The sequence below is a fragment of the Gymnogyps californianus genome, chromosome 1 (genome assembly GCF_018139145.2).
Source record: "Gymnogyps californianus isolate 813 chromosome 1, ASM1813914v2, whole genome shotgun sequence".
NCBI lineage: Eukaryota > Metazoa > Chordata > Aves > Accipitriformes > Cathartidae > Gymnogyps > Gymnogyps californianus.
The window spans coordinates 165,367,412-165,386,073 of record NC_059471.1 but is presented as its reverse complement, the minus strand read 5'-3'; the positions used below and the strand labels follow the sequence as shown (position 1 = coordinate 165,386,073).

The 18,662-nt window shown below is 42.3% G+C and overlaps 1 protein-coding gene across 1 annotated transcript in view; it reads left to right on the top strand.

The window, feature by feature from the left end:
* UTP20 (UTP20 small subunit processome component) overlaps positions 1–18,662 on the top strand; it is a 67,925-nt gene that overhangs the window by 9,217 nt on the left and 40,046 nt on the right. Inside the window, exons 11-26 of the mRNA XM_050900422.1 lie at positions 785–862; positions 1,537–1,715; positions 3,709–3,864; positions 4,392–4,480; positions 6,788–6,893; positions 8,131–8,281; positions 8,694–8,756; positions 9,081–9,239; positions 10,884–10,960; positions 11,845–11,924; positions 12,618–12,861; positions 13,853–14,062; positions 15,916–16,006; positions 17,121–17,206; positions 17,786–17,911; positions 18,467–18,633. Of these exons, the coding sequence (XP_050756379.1) occupies positions 785–862; positions 1,537–1,715; positions 3,709–3,864; positions 4,392–4,480; positions 6,788–6,893; positions 8,131–8,281; positions 8,694–8,756; positions 9,081–9,239; positions 10,884–10,960; positions 11,845–11,924; positions 12,618–12,861; positions 13,853–14,062; positions 15,916–16,006; positions 17,121–17,206; positions 17,786–17,911; positions 18,467–18,633 (2,062 nt within the window). The remainder of the gene's footprint in view (positions 1–784; positions 863–1,536; positions 1,716–3,708; positions 3,865–4,391; positions 4,481–6,787; positions 6,894–8,130; positions 8,282–8,693; positions 8,757–9,080; positions 9,240–10,883; positions 10,961–11,844; positions 11,925–12,617; positions 12,862–13,852; positions 14,063–15,915; positions 16,007–17,120; positions 17,207–17,785; positions 17,912–18,466; positions 18,634–18,662) is intronic.

Below are 18,662 nucleotides of genomic sequence, written 5' to 3'. Positions count from 1 at the left end.
TGTTGCAATTGTTTAAAAAAGATCACGTTTCATCTGGTCTTCAGTATTGGCTTGTGTTGAAGTAAGATGGGTTCTGCCTGTGGCATGAGTCCAGTTTTGCTCAGGAGACATGTCCTTCAGACACTTGAGGATATTTGTGTGGGCTTCTGTTAAACTGGAGGAGGCTTAAAGCTGTCCTTGTCTTCTGAAGGGTCTGGGAAAGGGAGATCTGGGTGTGTATTTCCATGTTGCACATCTCAGCGTTGAGGAGCACTGATCCTGGGTATCTCAAAGGACTGTTCCTATCTTGGGTCTTTCAGAAGCACAGAGGTTGGCTCTGCCCATGAAGTGGTAAACTTTCTGCAACCTGCTACACAGGAAGAATGCTGAGTGGAAAGATCTTTTGGGCCTAAGCTTTTTCCTAACAGTCGGTGTGTCTATGCTGCAGTCCTAGAACTTTCAGCTTACATTTTCCATATCACACTACAGACATACCTGAGCTGTCTTTGCACAGAGCCAGCTTGGATCCAGCAGGGTTTGTTAAAAAGGGTTGTGCCAGCAGGGTTTGTTAAAAAGGACTGTGCTTTTCTGTACCTGAACTGTCACTGGAAACAGCATTGCTGTGTGTGCCTGAACTAACAAGCCCTGCTAGTCGTGAACAGAGCGCCAGGCTGGGTGTCTCAGAGTTCAAAGCATGGTTGATTCATAAACCAGAAAAAATGTCCCATGGGTAATGGAGAGTTGACTATGAAAAGTCTCTCTCTTGTTAATGTGTTCCTGTCAACCTTTCATTTGCATCTTGCAGGTATTTGCAAGTGGATTTGAACGGCGCTTTCTTTTGGACTTCTCTGAAGCGATGTTCACGATGAAGCAATTTGAGAGGGTAGGTGGAAGCTTTTGTGCATTTTGTTTGGTTTTGGTGCCAAAGGGAACAACTGGGAAATCCATAGTATATTTACCTGCCTTGTATGCTGAAGCATTTTTGTGTATTGACATGATGTTTATTTAAACTTCTGGCATGATCTGGTAAGAATGAAAGAGGTTGCCGTTGTGTTGAAGTTTGGTAATGGTGCTCAGGGTTGGAGAAGGTGACGGGTATCTGTGCTCACAAAAAGAAGCTTGTCTGTTGGGAATTAAAGGGGTGGGCTTCTAATGGACGGGATGAAGAGAAGGAGTTCTGGGGAAGGCAAGTGGAAATGAAGAATAAGGGATGTCTGATAGGTCAGGCCTGGCACTGGTGATCTGGGAGGAATCAAATTAATTAAATGGAGTGGAAGGTGAAAGTAAAGTCGGGGATCTGGAATGTCCTGATGAGACTAGATTTGGGGAAAACTGAATTTTTACCTCAAATCACTGTCCTTGCTGGGGTAAGAGGATGTCTGTGTGCTGGTGTCTTGGGGCACCAGGACTGATAAGTCTCGTGCTTTGCTGGCTCATTTGTGAGTGTTTGAATTCTTCTGTGGCTGGTGTTGTGTGTTTTTTGTGGATTTGATCATGATTAAAGAGACTTACCAATCCCTGACTTTTTTTTTTTTTTTTTTTTTTTGGTCCCTTCAGCATTTTCTTCCATGCTTTCTAGAGTACATTGAGCATTGCTTCTCTGGGACAGATGCCCTCACAAAGGATGAGGCGATGGCAATTCTGGCTAAACTCATTCTGGTGAAAGCAGAGCCTCCTACCATTGGTTCGATGGCATTTGAAAAGTATCCTCTCGTTTTCACTGAATCATCCGTCAGGTGAGACTTCTCAAGTTTAGCAAACACTAGATGTGCCTGCATGGCTGCAGGCCTGAAGGCAGTGCAGAGCTACATAGAAGTTGCCCCCCAGTATTTGCCGGGGTTGTGTAAATGGCAACGTTGTTGGCAGATTTGCAAACCAAGTGATACAGTAAGATCCCATTTTTCTTTCTGAGATTATTTGAGAAGAGTACTGCTCTGGAAAGGTTATCACTGACAAAAAGACTAGCGAGTGTTGCGGTAGGTGTGTGATGGGGATTTGTTTCACCAAGATGCATGCTGCATCCTTGGGCAGTTAATCTTTGTAGTGAGTGCTGCAGTCCAGATTCTCATCATTACTAACCTCCTGCCTGTGCCCCTTCTTTCTTCCCTGTATGCATACGTCTTGTCCAGGAGCTTTCTTGGCAGCAGTACTATAGTCTTACCATAGAGCACAGCTGGGTACCAAAGGGCATGTAATTAATCCAGATACAGCACTGTGCTGGCACAGCTTGACTGCTTCTAGTTGCAAAGCTAGCTTTGTTGCAATGAAGTGGTTGCTTTCCCCCTGGAGCCTCTTTGGAAAGATTTGGGGTAACCGATGTCAAGCACAGAATGACCGTTGCTAATCTACTGATAACGATTGTTCTAATCACTCTAGCTCAGATAATTGAAAATTTTCACTTGCAGAGTGGTGACTTGTATTGCCTTTTATGTAAGGTTTTATCTTTCCTAAAAGCAATCCACTCTGTGCGTTTTTCCTATTTTTATTCAATAGAGTGGAGGTATTAGGGTTTAGGGAACAGAAGATTGAGTCAAAATGATTAAATTTGTCTTTCTTCCCTTGTTTGCTTTGTCTGTTGATCTCTCTGGATTTTCAGTGGTATGGAGTACGTAGCTGAGAGGACCTTGGTCCTGCTCAGGACTTTTTTGTGCTCCGTCAATGTCAGTGGTAGAAATTAGGGCTGGGAGACATCTCAAGGGTTGCATACCCCATCTCCTACCTAGGATGGAGTTAGCAAGTCCTGAACCAGTCCTGAAAGATGTCTGACCAAGTTGTTATTAAATACTTCAATTCTGGAGATTCCCAAGCTGCCCCGGCAGTCTGTGCCAGTACGTTGCTGTCTTTATGGTTACACAGGTGTTTGTGTTTTGTTTTTTTTTCCCCAGTCCTCAGTGTATGAACCAAACTTCCTTTACTGCAGTTTAAATCTATTGCTGCTTATCTTATCTGCAGGGAACATAAAGAGCAGAATATTTCTTACTCTTTGCATCCAGCTTTTACAAATAACAGACTTTGATCATCAGAAACGTCTGAAATTTTCTTTCTCTGGACCAACAATCCTAATTCCTTGAGGTTTATCTCATAAATTTTGTTTCTTAAACCTCTAATGGTTCTTGATGCTGGCTTTTTGTTAGCTTCTGTATTTCTTGAAGGGTGGAGCCTATGAAGCCTTCTAACTGTGGTCTTGCAAGCACGGGGTGGAATGGAAAGATGGCTGTCCGTGGGGTGTGAAGTACTCCTGTTCATATGTTCCAGTATGGTGTCATCCCTTTCTGCCTGCAGATAGGCTTGTTGATTTGGGCTCAGCTTGTGATTCCTTTTAAGTCTCCAAACTTTTACCTCACTGGTTGTTTTCTGTCATCCATTAGTCTATGTCAGCATGATCATGGTTTATTAACAATAATCACAGAGAAGACTCTCAGGTGCTCCTAGAGGCTATATGTCCTAGTTGTGAGGGTGTCTAACTGAGAACTAGTGTCTTTCCTTCTAGAATTATTATTTGAACTTGAAATAAAGACCTGACATTTCTTGTGGGCCATGTTTTGTGCTCCTCAGCATGACTAGATGATATTTTGTGCTGTGGAGGACATTAAAAAGAAAAAAATCCCTTGGGTTGCCCAAGTTCTTTTTGCTAGAAGTAGCAAACATAATTTTGAATGTCATGAGAGGAAAAGGAACAATCTCTAATATGCAGTGGTGGGTTACTAAAAAGTTTGGTTTTATTTTTAGCGCTAATACAAGGCAACAAACAAGTAAAAGACAAGGAGGAAAGGCAGAAGTACCAGTGTTGGAACATGTACTATCTTTAATCCATTTACCAGAGAAGGAAGACATCACTGACCTTTCACAGCCTTGGGTTGCCTTGGTTGTACTGCCACACATTAGGTAAGGGATATTCTAAGGTACTATTGTCATGTATTTCTGTAATACTGTCTAGTTCACCATCTGTCAGAAATCATTTTACTAAGGGAAGGACAGTAATTACTAACCCTAGTTTGGGGAAACCGGGTTAAAAGGTGAAAAAATGCTGTGTGTAAATACCATGAGTCAATAGTAAAGTCAGGAATAGAGTACCAGTTTCTTGATTGCCTACTCCCTAAATTTAGTACTCTAGTACATAGAGATGTTCTTGACATGTTTCAGTTTCTGTGTTTTAAGCACTGTCCTCTCTAGACAGTGTTTTTTTTAATAATTATGATGTTCTTCTATGGAAGGAATAGTTGGAAAGAAGGTGCAATGAATGCTACAACTTAAATTGTGAATTGGAAATGCAAAAATGGTTTGCTGCTGGTTTCAAACTTGGGGTGAGCTATCTGTAATTTAATACAGGATAGATGTGAAAGAAAGCTTTCATATGTGTGTAGGTGTCAGTGTCACATAGAGATAAAAGTCTTCCCATTTATTTTGGACAGACCAATGGACAAAGAAAACATTCTGCCCCGTGTGACAAGTTTTATAGATTCTCTCTTCACAGCCATTGACAAAGGAAACCTCTGCCAAGGTTGGTTACGGTTATTTCCTGTTTATTTGCTTTTTGTTGATACATTAAAAAAAAAATATAAAGCAGTTTTTTTGATGACACAAAGCATGAAAATGAATAGCAGTAGCATTGTATCCAAATTTATTGATCAGCTCAAGTAAAATTAGAAAAACAAAGCTTGGGAGGAAACACCCTCCAGGAAACAATTCTGCATTTGCTGTTCATAATAATAATTGGGCGGCAGATGTTCTGCAAAGTGGAGGACAGAGATAATTGGGAAGGAAAAGAAGAAAGTGAGAAAAAAGAGGGTGGAAGTCAATCTAAACCAGATCCAGGCTGAAGCAGTCAAGTGAAGGAGAGACTATTGACTCACAAGCTCCAATTAGACTATTCCAAACCTATAGCGCAGAATTTGGGACATTACCATCTCTGACCTAAGTGACAGCACCAATTCTAAAATGCTGCATCTTTCTTTCAGGCATGGGTGGTCACTGGTTGTCCTCCCTCTCTGACCAGAAAAAAAATGTTTTAACTGAGCTTGCATTGGACAGGACAGTTGTTACTCAGGGGGATGGCAACTAATGGAATGCTCCAGGTTCAGTGTTCATCATTCCTTGGTTTGAAAGGGCTTGTCTAGAGTCTGGCCTTTTCCCTTTATAATCCCTTTACTAACATTCCTAAATGTGTCACCAGTTGGCTCTGTTGCATTTTCTTTTCTAGTCTTTGTCAAGCATGGTCCTTTTTGATTTAGCCCTTTCTTCTATCCTGTTTGCAGGGTTTGCATGCTGTCGTGAGTATTTTAGTGGCAATGTACTTATTCTGAAAAAGGAATGCCCGTACTTTCTTTTCTTGGGTCTTATCTTTGGTGGCAGTAGTAGCAGCTCTGCACCAGCTCTGTGTGTGTGCAAGAGGCACATTGCTATTTCTTCCTTTGCCTGTAAGAGGAAACAAATGCAACCTCAGTCCTACACTCCTGCCTCCTATTGTCCCATCCTACACTTCTTTGCTTGATTTTTCCTCACCCTCCTCCCAAACTAGGGTTCCTGGACACTTTCTTCATCCTCTGGCATTCTTTCCAGCTCCATGATCTCTATAATTCCTTCACCTTCTACTAGGACTCCAGTCTCCTCTCACTGCCTGTGGAAGGCACACCCCAGCCCTGTGCTCCCTATTTGACCTGCCTAGCCTCTGAGGCTTGAGGCAAAGTGCAAGTCCCAGAACGGGGTGTTTTTCTACAGTTGCTGTGGAGTGCAGGGAAGCAGGCTTGCAAACTGGAACAGAGCAACAGCAAGTTACCCCTGGCAGCTGTTCAGGGGTAACTGCCTGTATGGAAGTGCTTACCCTATTGATCATGTAGGTGTGTCCTTGCTGTTTCTTCTCCTCTCTTTGAGGACCTCCTTACAGAGGTTAATGGTGAGCAGCATTCGGCACACGACTGGGGAATTAAGCAACTTGGAATAGAGGGACATTTTCAAAGGAATAAACGGGAAATGAATGCTCACTTCCCCTTCTTTTCCATGGCAGCTGGCAGCATGTAAGAAAATTATATCCTTTAAAAACTTTCTTCAGTTTGCCTGGTTTAGGAACAGTGTTTCTTCTGCTTGGGAAGAGACGAAAGAGAGGGGAATTGGTTTATTTTTTTTTAAGCAACCTACTTGCTAACTTAGTGTCAGGGGAAAGGAATTGCCCTTCCCCTTTCTTGCCTAGAAGGGCTTTGGCTCTCCTGTGCTTCTGGAAAACCCTCCATCTCTAAAGGAGGCTGAGAGGTTTAGGAAGGAGACATGATTGCTGTAACAAAATTCAGCAAACCCACCTTCCATTCACTAACAAATATTCAGTCTTCAAGTACATGGGACAGCTTTGAAGATCTTATACTGTAGTGCATTGCCGAAGTGCCAAAGTTTATAGGCATCTGTGTGGTAGCATCAGTATATATTTTTCCTTCTATTTTGCTGCATTCATATCAATTTGGGCAGCATTTCTGAGTGCCATTTATAGCATAGAGCTGTCTGAGACTCCTGCAACAGTGCTTAGCTCCAGATCTCTGCTCTCTGTGTAGGCGGGTGTGATGGAAACAGATGCAAACTGGGAGCTGCTCACAGCTTTCAATGCTGGCTCGCTGGAGTAGGCACTTACTTTGATAGCCAGAGGAGCATTTCATTTAAGGGTTATGATAATGGTTAGAAAATACACATGCCAGTTCTGGGATCCATATGTTACCCTATTTCTCTGACTCCAGCCATTTCAGGATGGGCAAGCACCATACAAACACAAGTCATTGAGAGCTGAGTAAATATACAGGCTGTTCTTGTTCTCTCTCTGCTCCAGGAAGCCTGTTTGTGGCCTGCCAAGCTGTAAGTACTCTTCTTAGTTTGGCGGAGTCTTTTGAAATACTCCATTTGTTACCTGTGGAGCGTGTCAAGAGCTTAGTGACGTAAGTAAACTCTGCCTGTTCTGTGATCCTTTGTGATTCTCCTTGGTATGGCAAAGAGTTGACTTTGCCTTTATGTAGGGGCATGTTAAATGCCTCTTTGTGCGTTGCCCGTTCTGTGACGCTGGTGTGTTGTTTCAATGTCGTGGTTATGTAAGGTAGCAATGTTGTAGGCACTGTTTGTTTGGAGAACCAGGTAGATGTAGTGCCTGTTCAGTGACATTTTCTCTGCAAACTGAAACTTTCTTAGACAGCTGCAGGGTAGTGTGTCAAATAACTTGGTTGTAGTTTTACCTAGGAGTGCTACACTTAGTAACTGTGTGTTACATTGTAATGATAAAAGAGACAGATACAGCACTTTCTGAGTTGTGTCGAAAGCCAGAACTTCTGCAATGTGCTGGTGGTGTTGGGATTCCACCATGTCCTTACATACCCGTGTGTGTGCTTGCTCCCCAGTGGGAGGAGGTTTTGTATGCTTTGTTTTATTTATTGTAACTCTATTCTACTTATAATCAGCACACATAACTGAGTGGCTGGAGGGATCAAGGGAGACCATTGATCTCACTCCAGCAAATCCTGCTGAACTTGTCATCTCCCATCACTGTTGGGCTGGAGCATCTCCAAGTCTTTGGTGGCTTGAGCTTCAAAACATCCTGTTCAGTTAGGAAATCATGGAGCCCATGTCTGAGGCATGATGGAGATGAAACAGCTTGCCCAGATCAGGCAGGAAGTCTTGGCAGAGAGCTTCAGTCTAGTGCTTTTCTGCCAGCTTGGGGTGTGAAACCCACTTGGAGCAGGGAATGTAAGGTAGCAGAAGGAGGTTTCCCTGTGGGCAGGCAGAATTCCTGGTGTATCACCTAAGCCTGCATTATTTCTTTTCTGTTGAAGTTGATCACTGACTGGGTACCTGGGCAGTAGCAGCAGCCCTTGTTTGACATATGCAGATTAGTTTTCTGCAGCCCTGTGGGTGTTGGTCCAGCCTGCTAGCCCCAGCTTGACAAGCCTGATTAATACAAAGGAGGAATCTCATGCCTCTTGGGCTCTCATACCTAATTGAGCTTTGAGGCTGCAAGCCAGCGTGCTGGTGAAGTCTGACTTCACAGGCCTGCTGGTGCCAGCAGAGTCTGAAGTCATGTGGGATTTTCCCTTAATATTGTTATCGTCACTATTGCCTTATTTTTCAAATATCTGTATTGTTGCAGTGGTCTCTGTATGCTAATAAAACACTCCGTTGTTTTAGCACTTTCCCTTCAGACCCCTCTGCATTGCTGTTGGCTGATCTCTATTACACGAGGTTAGCATTGTGTGGCTGCCAGGAACCCCTTTCCCAAGGGAACCTAATGGACTTGTTTGAGAAGTTGCATCCTAATATTTCCACTGGTGTTTCCAAGGTAATCTGCTTTTTTGAGCACGTGCAAGATAATTTGTATTTTAACAAAGTAATTTAAGTAAACTGAGTTAAATGACAAAGGCTGAAAGGAGAAACATAAGACTGTGTAAAGCTATTACTTCCATAGTATCTGTTTAGGACTGTGTCCATTTTTAAGAGGCTGCTGTGGGGCATGAGTTAACAGAGGTTAACTTTTAGCCCTGCAAGGCTTGCCTCTTCCCTAAAGGTGAATCAGAGCAGGAGCCTAATGTATTCATTTGAATTGCCTGCTAGACTACAGGAGCTCATCTGTTTCTCAGCTCTAGGAGGAACCTAGTGAAATCAGCCTCCTGTGCAAAACATTAACCTCTGTGTCTGCGTATATAGCCTGCATTGTCCTGCATGCTTCTGACATATGTTTCCACTTTGGATAGGTCCGACTATTGACTGTTCGAATTCTAAACCATTTTGAGACTCTACCTTCTACACAGATTGAGGTAGGGCTAGAACTTTTCATTTAACATTTCAAAGCCTGTGTTTGATGTGTGTGAACTGTTTTCCACTTTGCAGAAACAAAGCATGTGTCTGGTAGAGGTTGTCCTCTGCTTTTGTGCTTTCACATTCCAGTTTTATCTCTTTGTCCCCCTGCCTCCTGATGTTTTCAGATGTATGAGTTTTGATGCCTAAGTGGTGGAAACCAGAGCAAATCCCTTGATTGTGTTCTTTGGTCCAAAATGGCTGGGACTCTGTGTGGTTTTGTTGAAATACCTTTCAATGAGAAAAGGGTACTCTAACAAAATGCATGTCACTTGTTTGTTCAGGGTGATGGCACAGGGGAACTCCAGCCAGTATTTGCCATATTGCTCCAAGCAGAACTTGTGCCAGCAACAGTGAATGATTACAGAGAGAAACTTCTCCATTTGAGGAAACTAAGATGTGATATAGTGCAGTCTGCAATACCAAGTGGATCTTTGCAGGAGGTAAGTAGTTATTGTCAAAAAGCAGTTGTCACATTCCTTTATTCCAAGAGAACGTTCTTATTCCATCACATGGATTGCAGAGTTTTTAGTAAGAGTTCATAAAAAAATCAATTAGCTCCCAGATTAGGTTTTAGAAAACTTGTTAGTAGGGATCACAGCTCCCATTGTCCTTGGGACTATTGTGTTCTCTTGGATATTTAGTAGAACAACAGTGGTATCTAGATAAATGGCCCACAACCAGATTAATCAGATTTTGATATCAGGGAAAGGAAGGCAAATGATTCCAGAGAGAAGTGAGTCGTGAGCAAATTTTAAAATCATGATCTTGCCATACCCTCAGCATGGTTGAACATTGGTAGGACTCCCATTGGCCATTGGAGAGCCTAGCTTCTGGATCTTGCTGCAGGGTGAAAATCTTGTATGCCTGTGACTGTTGAATCTCCTCTGCTGCTGAGCTAACGGGGGCCTTTCTAGATGTTGGAAGGGTCACAGTTTTACTAGTTAAATGATTGTCATGGTTTAACCCCAGCCAGCAACTAAGCACCACACAGCCACTCGCTTACTCCTCCCCCAGCGAGATGGGGGAGAGAATCGGAAGGGTAAAACTCATGTGTTGAGATAAAGACGGTTTTAATAGGTAAAGCAAAAGCTGCGTGCACAAGCAAAGCAAAGTAAGGAATTCATTCGCCACTTCCCATCGGCAGGCAGGTGTTCAGCCATCTCCAGGAAAGCAGGGCTCCATCACGCATAAAGGTTACTTGGGAAGACAAACGCCATCCCTCCGAACATCCCCCCCTTACTTCTTCTTCCCCCAGCTTTATATGCTGAGCACGATGTCATATGGTATGAAATATCCCTTTGGTTGGTTGGGGTCAGCTGTCCCGGCTGTGTCCCCTCCCAACTTCTTGTGTGCCTTCAGCCTCCTCGCTGATGGGGTGGTGTGAGAAGCAGACAAGGCCTTGACTCTGTGTAAGCACTGCTCAGCAATAATGAAAACATCCCTGTATTATCAACACTGTTTTCAGCACAAATCCAAAACATAGCCCCATACTAGCTACTATGAAGAAAATTAACTCTACCCCAGCCAAAACCAGCAAAATGATCATGGATTTGGGGGGTGGTGGTGGTGGTGGTGTTATTTTTCTGGCTGTTGCTGTACTTGTATAATTTTTTTACCTTGACTTGTAAGCTCCTGTGAGGAAGGGTTGTAGGTCAGTCCTGCTGCATATAGGTCAGCAAGGAGCCAGTCCAGAGGACGTGCTTCTAGGCCTAGTGCAGTGAAGACTCCTCAGGGCAAACTTTCCTCTTTCTGAAATCCCTAATGCTGCTGTGGCAGCCCTGAAGTTCGAGAGGGAGGCAGGCAATCCAGATCATCTGCTGTGCTGAACTGGTTTTTGCACATTCATGGTATGTAGGTGTGGTGACTAGATCTCAGTGCAGCTTACAGTAAGTGGACTCTAGATTTCCTTGTGCAGCTATGAGACAAGGAATGATGTGTGTGACTTGCTTCATTACTTGTAGTACTTCTGAGAACTTCTTTGATCAAAGTTTCCTCTTTGGGAGGAAGAAAGGTTAGAGGAGGTTGGTTGGTCTTTAACTATTGTTTTTTACATCTCAACAAGATGGTGTTGTATGTCATTCTAGGTGCCTCTTCGGTATTTACTGGGAATGCTTTATATTAACTTCAGCCCTCTCTGGGATCCTGTAATTGAACTCATAACGTGAGTATATGCAGTTGGATGCTGTAATCTGTGATTGTCTCACAGAACATTCCCTCCGTTGTTCTGTGAACAAAAACTGAGGTAAAAATGTCCGATTTGGACAGATCTGTGCATGAGAACTTTCATGTGAAATCTTCTGAAACAAATATGATCTCTCAAATCACAACCTGTGTAGACTCTTACTTTTTAACTTAGTTTCTGATTTTTCTTGCTATTAAAGGGAACTTGCAACAAATATAGTCAAGATATGAGTCAAAACTCAGAGTTTTGAGTCAAAGGTAGCAGGATTTGATGAGTGTTTCACAAATGCTTAAAGGAGCAAGAAGTCCCTCTCGGTTTCCCCATCTCTGACTTTTCTGTCCTTACTGGACAACCTCTAAATCCTACTAAAGAGTAGGGAAGACTTACCATGGTGACAGCCGAGCTAAGTACCAAAATCAGTGTCTGCTTTCAGCATGACTTTATCTTCCTAGTTTTTTCCCCTCTGTTGTATGATTAAAAAGGATGGGATTTTCCCCTTCAAACTAGTGAATTAATAAATATTAAACCAGCTCTTCAAAAGATATGTCCATGCTAATTCTTCCTTTGGTTCTGTATGATGTTACTGTACAGAAGTCAGTAGAAAGCGTGAGAACATTTTTACTCAATTTGAGTTCGTTTGAAGTCATGAGATACAATCAGATTATTTTAATAACAGTTGACATTTGGGATCCATGAGTAAAGGCAAGGAAGTGCTATAGCTATATCATGCAGATGTCCTGTCTTTGGACACCCACATTAAAGCAGTGATCAAAGCCTCTGATTGTGTTAGTTGTTAACTTGACTAGTGACGCATGGCTTTTTTTATTTTCCTTTTAATTTCGTGCTGTCTTATGCTTTGTTAGTTCTTATGCAAAGGAAATGGAGAATAAACAGTTCTGGAAGGTCTTATATGAACATTTGGAGAGGGCTGCTACCTATGCTGGTAAGTCACAGCTCCTGAAAGATGTTATGACAGTAACCCAGCTAATTGTGAATGACATGACTGTGTTTTTATGTGCCCCAAATTTACGTGTAATGAGGGAATTCAGAACCAGGGCTCTTGACTACCAGCATCATGTCCAGGGTAGGAATGGAGAGGCTTGGGAGATAACTGTGTCTCCTTCTGTCCTAAACACCAAGAAGTAGATAGAAAAGGCACCTGCATTACAGGAAGGAGTTGCAGGTTGTGGGAAGCCATGCAGCAGTTTCATCCCTGCTTAAGGCTGGCTCTGCCTAGACTGATCAGGAGCAATGACAAAACCTGTATAATGGGGCTGACCATCTTTCTGCTCCATAGATTCAGTGGAATTCCTGCAAACAGTGTCTTTCTTGGGTGTGCTCTTGAGGTTTACCTATGGATGTATGGAATCTATGATTTCACAATAGAGCCATAAGCATGCAGCCATTTGTGGACTTCTTTGTTATTCAAGAGAACTGAGCTTAATTGAGATGCATCAGGGCTGTGAGGCATCCTAGAATACTTTCTAAGCAATGCAGGTCTTTCAGGTCAGTGTTAAATACAGTTGTCTAAACAGGTACGTGTCACCAAAAGTATTACTTTTGTAATGGGGGACTGATCCCTTGCTACTGGCGATTATGAATTAACCTGAAGAGATTCTCTTCATCTGTTCTATAGAAATGGAGCTGCAAAATGAACTAAATGAACAGGAGGAAAGCATTGCTGAATCAGAAAGCGAGAAGATGCCAGGAGGAGGGGTGGGGACTGTCTTCCTGGAGCAGCTGAGGACTAGAACAGATTGCAGCGAGCGGCTGGACCACACAAACTTCCGTTTTCTATTGTGGAAAGCACTGAATAAGTTTCCAGACAGAGTGGAGCCTAGGTCGAGGGAACTTTCCCCACTTCTTTTGAGATTTATTAGGTAAGTAGGATTTATTTTTCAGTTGAGAGGACACATTGCTTTCAATATGTTGCTGAGCTTTAAGACTATGGCTATCCCATCATAGACTTTATTTCCTGAATGCATGGCTGATGAAATGTCTGTTTCCAGTTAAGATAACCTTTTGATTGAAATGTGGATTCTGTTAGAAACATCACACAAGAAGCAGGCTGAAATGAAACTGGCAGTATGTTTCTGCTGCTCAGTCTCTCATTTATTGACTCACTGCTGTCACAGCCTCATTACTCCATTAGGGAGTGATTTCAGTGGAAATAAAGTTCCTTTTTTTTAAAATGAAAATACATTTTAATTTGAAATCACAGAATACCAAAATATTTTCCCCCAAGATGGGGAAAATACTGGTTTTGTTAGAGGCTGATTCAATTTCCTGCCCCTGGAGGGAGAGCAGTGGTGTGCTTGCATGTGTGCACATATCAGATAGTATGATGCACATGGGGTAGGTGTGATCTCATGGCAGGGAAAGGTTTCTGATATTCCTTTTCTATGATTAGAAAACCTATGTTTTGCTTACCTTCCTGGAAAAATTGAACCATACTGTAGTAGGTTAGTTTCCTCGTTTACTCTCACACTGCCATACTCACTGTTCACCTGCCCACTCTAGCAAACACAGCCCCCATGCCCTCCACATAACCTCTTTACAGACCTCTGGTAATTCAGTGATTCATGTCTCTCTTCTCCTCTCCACCAGGTACCTCCAGTGGCCTTTAGTGTGTTTGGTCACTGCCTTATATCTCTGCAACTTGTAGGCAAAGAAGCATATACTTGCTGAAATAATGGGGGAATTTTTAGCTTCTTTGGGAATTTTTAGCCATACAGTGTCCCAAGACATAGTGCCATTAATAATGAGAATGGTGGATTGTGGAGTTTTTAGTTGTTCTTACCCTGAAATCCTGAAAAATGCTATGCTTCTTAATTCATTCCTTCCCTTTTTTTTTTTTTTTTTTGAACACAGAAACGAGTACTACCCAGCAGATTCGTTAGTGGCTCCATCTCAGGATCTTCGAAAGAAAACTAGTGGTACAGTAGTAGCAAAAGAAATACCCGGGGAAGAGGTGAATGATGTTGCTATGGAGGAGGAGGAGGAAGAGGAGCAAGAAAAGGAAGAAGGGGAACCGATTACTGTAGGACTACCAAAAAAGAAAACAAGAAGAGCTGCTGCTAAGTAAGTATTTTTAGTTTTCCCTTGCTAGTGCTTTCACAGAAAGGCAGATTCAGCATCTCATGTTGAGATAAAAGCCATGTTTTTATATGTAGTCCTTTTTCTTCTTTTGCTTGCACTTCAGAATTTTGCAGTGGATTATAAGCACTTGAGAGTCAGAAAGTCTGCCTGCAAAGTACAAAATATCCAAAGACCCTGCCCAGGCTTTATCATTATCTCATTACCTGCTGACAGTCTGTGGTTTGTGTTACTTTAAGCAAAAATTATGTGGTATTCTGAAGCCATTCTGAAGTTTTTGGAGGCCATTGTACCTGCATTCCCCTGGTTTCTCTGTGTGTATCTGTTGGTCTTTTAAATCCACGGGCATTGCCAAACACTTCAAAAAATGAGACTATTCATTTAGGTATTTTAATATTGGGATTCTGCTGTTGCCTACCTGTTATAAATCTTGGTCCCAGTCTTCTTCTTAGGGACAAAGATTTTTATTTGGTGGTGTTTTAGACTGAAGCTACATGCTGTTGTAATGTCATTGTTTGCAGTGCTGAATACATGGAGAAAGTGACCTTTGTATGAATTCTCCACAATTTCTCTTATCAGAGTCTTTTTACCCTGATGACCTCTGTCAAATGTCCTTTACAAATACATCACAAAGATTTGTATTTTGCCACTTTTTCTGCAAAGGATGGCCCTTGTAATGACAAACAACTTCAAAATGTCACCTTACATGTTGGAACACAACGAGTGTTTGATAAGTAACCTGAATTGTCATTTAATCTTATAGGTGTTTCATTTTGTTCCGAGATTTTGGCTTGTATCTGCAAATTAGCAGCAATTAAAATATAGTGACAGTCCAAGATTTTTTTTTTTTTTTTTTTTTTACTGCCCCCCAACTTCCATCTCAAAATGTCCATGTACTTAAGTGGAAACATTAGTTCCTGGTAGCAGTAACAAAGGCATGAAAGATTTACCAGAGGCATGTTAATGAATTCTGGAATGACCTCCCTTCATCTTCGCCCTAGACAGTTCATGCAGTCAGGCCTGTGCCGCAGTAGGAGAGCCCTCGCAGGGCTGCACCCTGTGGCCCGCGAGGTCTGGCTGAGGCAGCGGGAGGACCCACGCCTGCCCCAAGCTCAGCGTGGGGCTGCCGGAAGGCATCGTACTCGTCCTTTGGCTGAGCCCAGCCATGGAGGAGGGTGGCCCAGCTAAGGGTCTGGAGAGTTCAGTGTAAACTACCAGAGGGAGCAGCTGGATGAGGACAGCCTCTGCCAACCTCACAGCGCCTATGGTAGAGGAGATCTCACACCTTCCTTACCCTGATCACCTCTCTCCCTTCCCACAAAGTGGAGGTGGGGCAGATGTGGGGTGACACAGCCACTTCTAGAGGAACTGACTCCCATCTGTGCTTGCAGCCTGGCATAAGTCCAGCACAGTCTGTGGCTAAATGCAGCCCTTCGTGTTGATATGAGCGAAATGGGCACCAGTTAAGGACAAGTGAATAAAGAGGTAAATTCACCTGTTTGGTGTTCCAGGCTGGGCTGGCAGAGAGAAGCAAGCTGCGTCCTGACTGCTTGTGTTCCTTTGTCATCAAAAGCTGAGCCCATCTAGTGCTACTGAGGAAATGACCTTCTCTGTGCAGTGAAGTGACATCTGGAAGAAGCTGCTTAGGAGAGGGAACAGGATGCCTCTTGCTGTGTCTCTGAAATGGAGGCCTGTAGACTTGGGATTCTCTTGTGTTGTGTGGGGTTTTTTTCTTTCTTGTTAATCAGTTTTAGTAAAAGTTCCCCATTTGTTTATGATAATGCAGGATTGTCTCTTCTGGTCATTTTAGAAAATAATTCTTTTGTTTTGTTTTACAGGCAACTAATAGCCCACTTACAAGTTTTCTCTAAATTCTCGAATCCTCGTGCATTGTATCTGGAGCAGAAGTTGAACGCATTATATACCCAGGTGATGCTATTTGCTGGCTTTTAGAATTACTGCTAATAAATGAATCATTTATATTCGAATGCAGTGTCTGAGGCTGCAGAAACCTGTCATTTTCTGAACCCAGCCACGATAGCTGAAAAAGGAGCTGTCCTTGAGAGGGCTTCCTAGCAGGCTTCGCTTGAAATGAGCCCCTTTAGCAAAGACCTGCTTGAGATACCTGGCTTAGTTTGCCAGGAGTGGCTCATGCAAACAGATCTGGCAGCAGACAAGTTGTAGTCTTTGGCAAGGTGGAGGAGTGGCTGTAGAGGGAGTCTGTTCCACTTGCACAGCAGGATCTGGAAGAGGATTTTGAATCCAAAGCTTGGGGAAGACCCGAGGAGATTTGTCCTTGTCCTGCAGTGTTGTGTCTGGTCAGTGTGAACAACAGATCATTTTGCATGAAAAAAAGAAAACAGAATTTCTTCTTGAAGAATATTCAGTTTGATAAGATTCCTTTTTGAGGGATTTCCCTGAAGAAATTGTCAAAAATATGTCAAAATATCTGGCGTAGGAATGTCATGACAAAGTAACCTTTGATTCTAGCCTGTGCTGTGTGGTAGGAGACTGAAGAACTGATAAGTATGCTGCTTGGGGAAATGATCTGTATTTCTTAGTGCCTAGGTTATGAGGAATCATCTTCGAGAGAGGGCAAATCTCAGTGAGACTTTGCCTATCAAGTCTTATAAGTATTTTGTGTTTGTCACAGGAAAGAAATACAGGTGTCTTGGAATGGTTTGGGTAGTCTGCTTTTTAATCCAGTCTTCCCAGATACACAACTGGTAACAGGTTTTTGAAGTTGAAAACACAAGCTGACAGTGGTCCAAAGGACAATTATGAAAAACCAAATATTGTAACTATCCTATGCAGATGGGGGGGAAGTATACATGAACTACCAGCAACCATGTCTGCTTTTTATGAGTGACAGTTGTGTATTTGCATCTTGGCTTTATACTGGCAACACATACATTCTGTTTCCATTTTGATAAGTTAGTCCAAAACCTGCTTGAGCTTGGAGCCTTTGGGTTGTTTGACTGTTTTCGGTAAGCACTTCTGTCTTCTAGATAGGGACTCATTTTCTTTCTTTTGTCATTTGCAGTTACTGTCCCATCAAGACCAGAATGTACAGAGAATAGCTCTTGACTGTATAATGACATACAAGCATCCTCATCTACTGCCATACAGGTAAAAGCTTTTATATTATTTTAGCATCGGTGAATGAGCCTGCTGTCATATCAGAAGCCTGCTTAGGGTCAGTTGCCTCAAAGAGAGAGCCTTTCCTGTATTTGCCAAAGACATATGTATAAATTTTAATTTTAGCCAGCTGTATATTTTCTATCTAAAACAGAAAATAAGGTCTTGAGGTTGGTCAGTGTCTCTTTTGTTTACAGGGAACGCTTTCATTCTGTCACATGCAACATTTCAACACGTCACAGAATAGCGTGTGCTTAGTAGTTGCATCATTTTCGAAGCGGTCTTTTGTACTGATGATTTATAACCGCCCAGAGAAAGTGACAGCATGAAACTGTAGTTGGTGGTTGAATAATCTCTTCAGAATGTGTCCAGGAGATACTTTCCTACATAATTAGCTTGAACTTGCTGGCTTTTTAAATATTTTTTGATAAAAGGGTGGGAACATAGTACTTTAATATTTTATATACAGTATAGATTAGATAGGTAGGTAATTAGATATAGATACATGTGTGTGTGTGTGTGTCTGTTTATAACCCCTACCTGCCCTCAAATAATGTTTGTTACACTCAGGGAGAACTTGCAAAGGCTACTGGAGGACAAGAGTTTTAAAGAAGAAATAGTCCATTTCAGTATTTCTGAGGAGACTGCAGTAGTAAAAATGGAGCATCGACCAGATCTCATCCCTGTTCTTATGAGGTGTGTCATGAAGTGCGGGTTTAAAAGTTTCATGTCAAAGTACCATGAGCAGAGATGTAATGCTGCTGCTTCTCATTTTAAACAATTGAGATAAATCTATGGTTAATGGTATAGTTTGACGACTTAGTTTGTGATGTTCTGTATGGTTTCCTTATTAACACATTTATGTAATGTGTTATGCAAATGGTGTTTTCTTTAAAAACAGCATTTTGGTAAATACTGTTTCTGCTAAGGCTTACAGAGAACTGTGAGAACATTTCAGTTCACTGAGTATTGCCACTTACTTTTATTAAGATACAATGATGCAAGTTATCATGCAGATAACTAGTTTTATACCTGAAGTCTCCAGCTTCCATTGTAGTAGCAGAAGCTGATCTTTCACTGGGATGTTTTTGGGCAATGTGTACTAATTCAGTGGAGACTCTGAAGAGGGGACTTCCACTCAGCTTGTTCTCACTAAAGAATATTTTTAAATGGAGTTTCTCCTGCAGAATAAGAGGCTAGGAAGCAGATGGCTTGCTGAAAGCTAATGCAACCTCTTTTTGGCTCTTGAAGAATTCTCTATGGCAGAATGAGAAACAAAACAGGGAGCAAAACACAGGGCAAGTCTTCAGCAAGCACTCGCATGTCGATCGTTCTGCGATTTCTTGCCGGCTCACTGCCAGAAGAGATACAGATGTTCTTGGATCTACTCTTTGAAGCTGTGAAGCAATTCAGTAATGGTAGGTACAGGCAGTAGAACCTAGGGGTG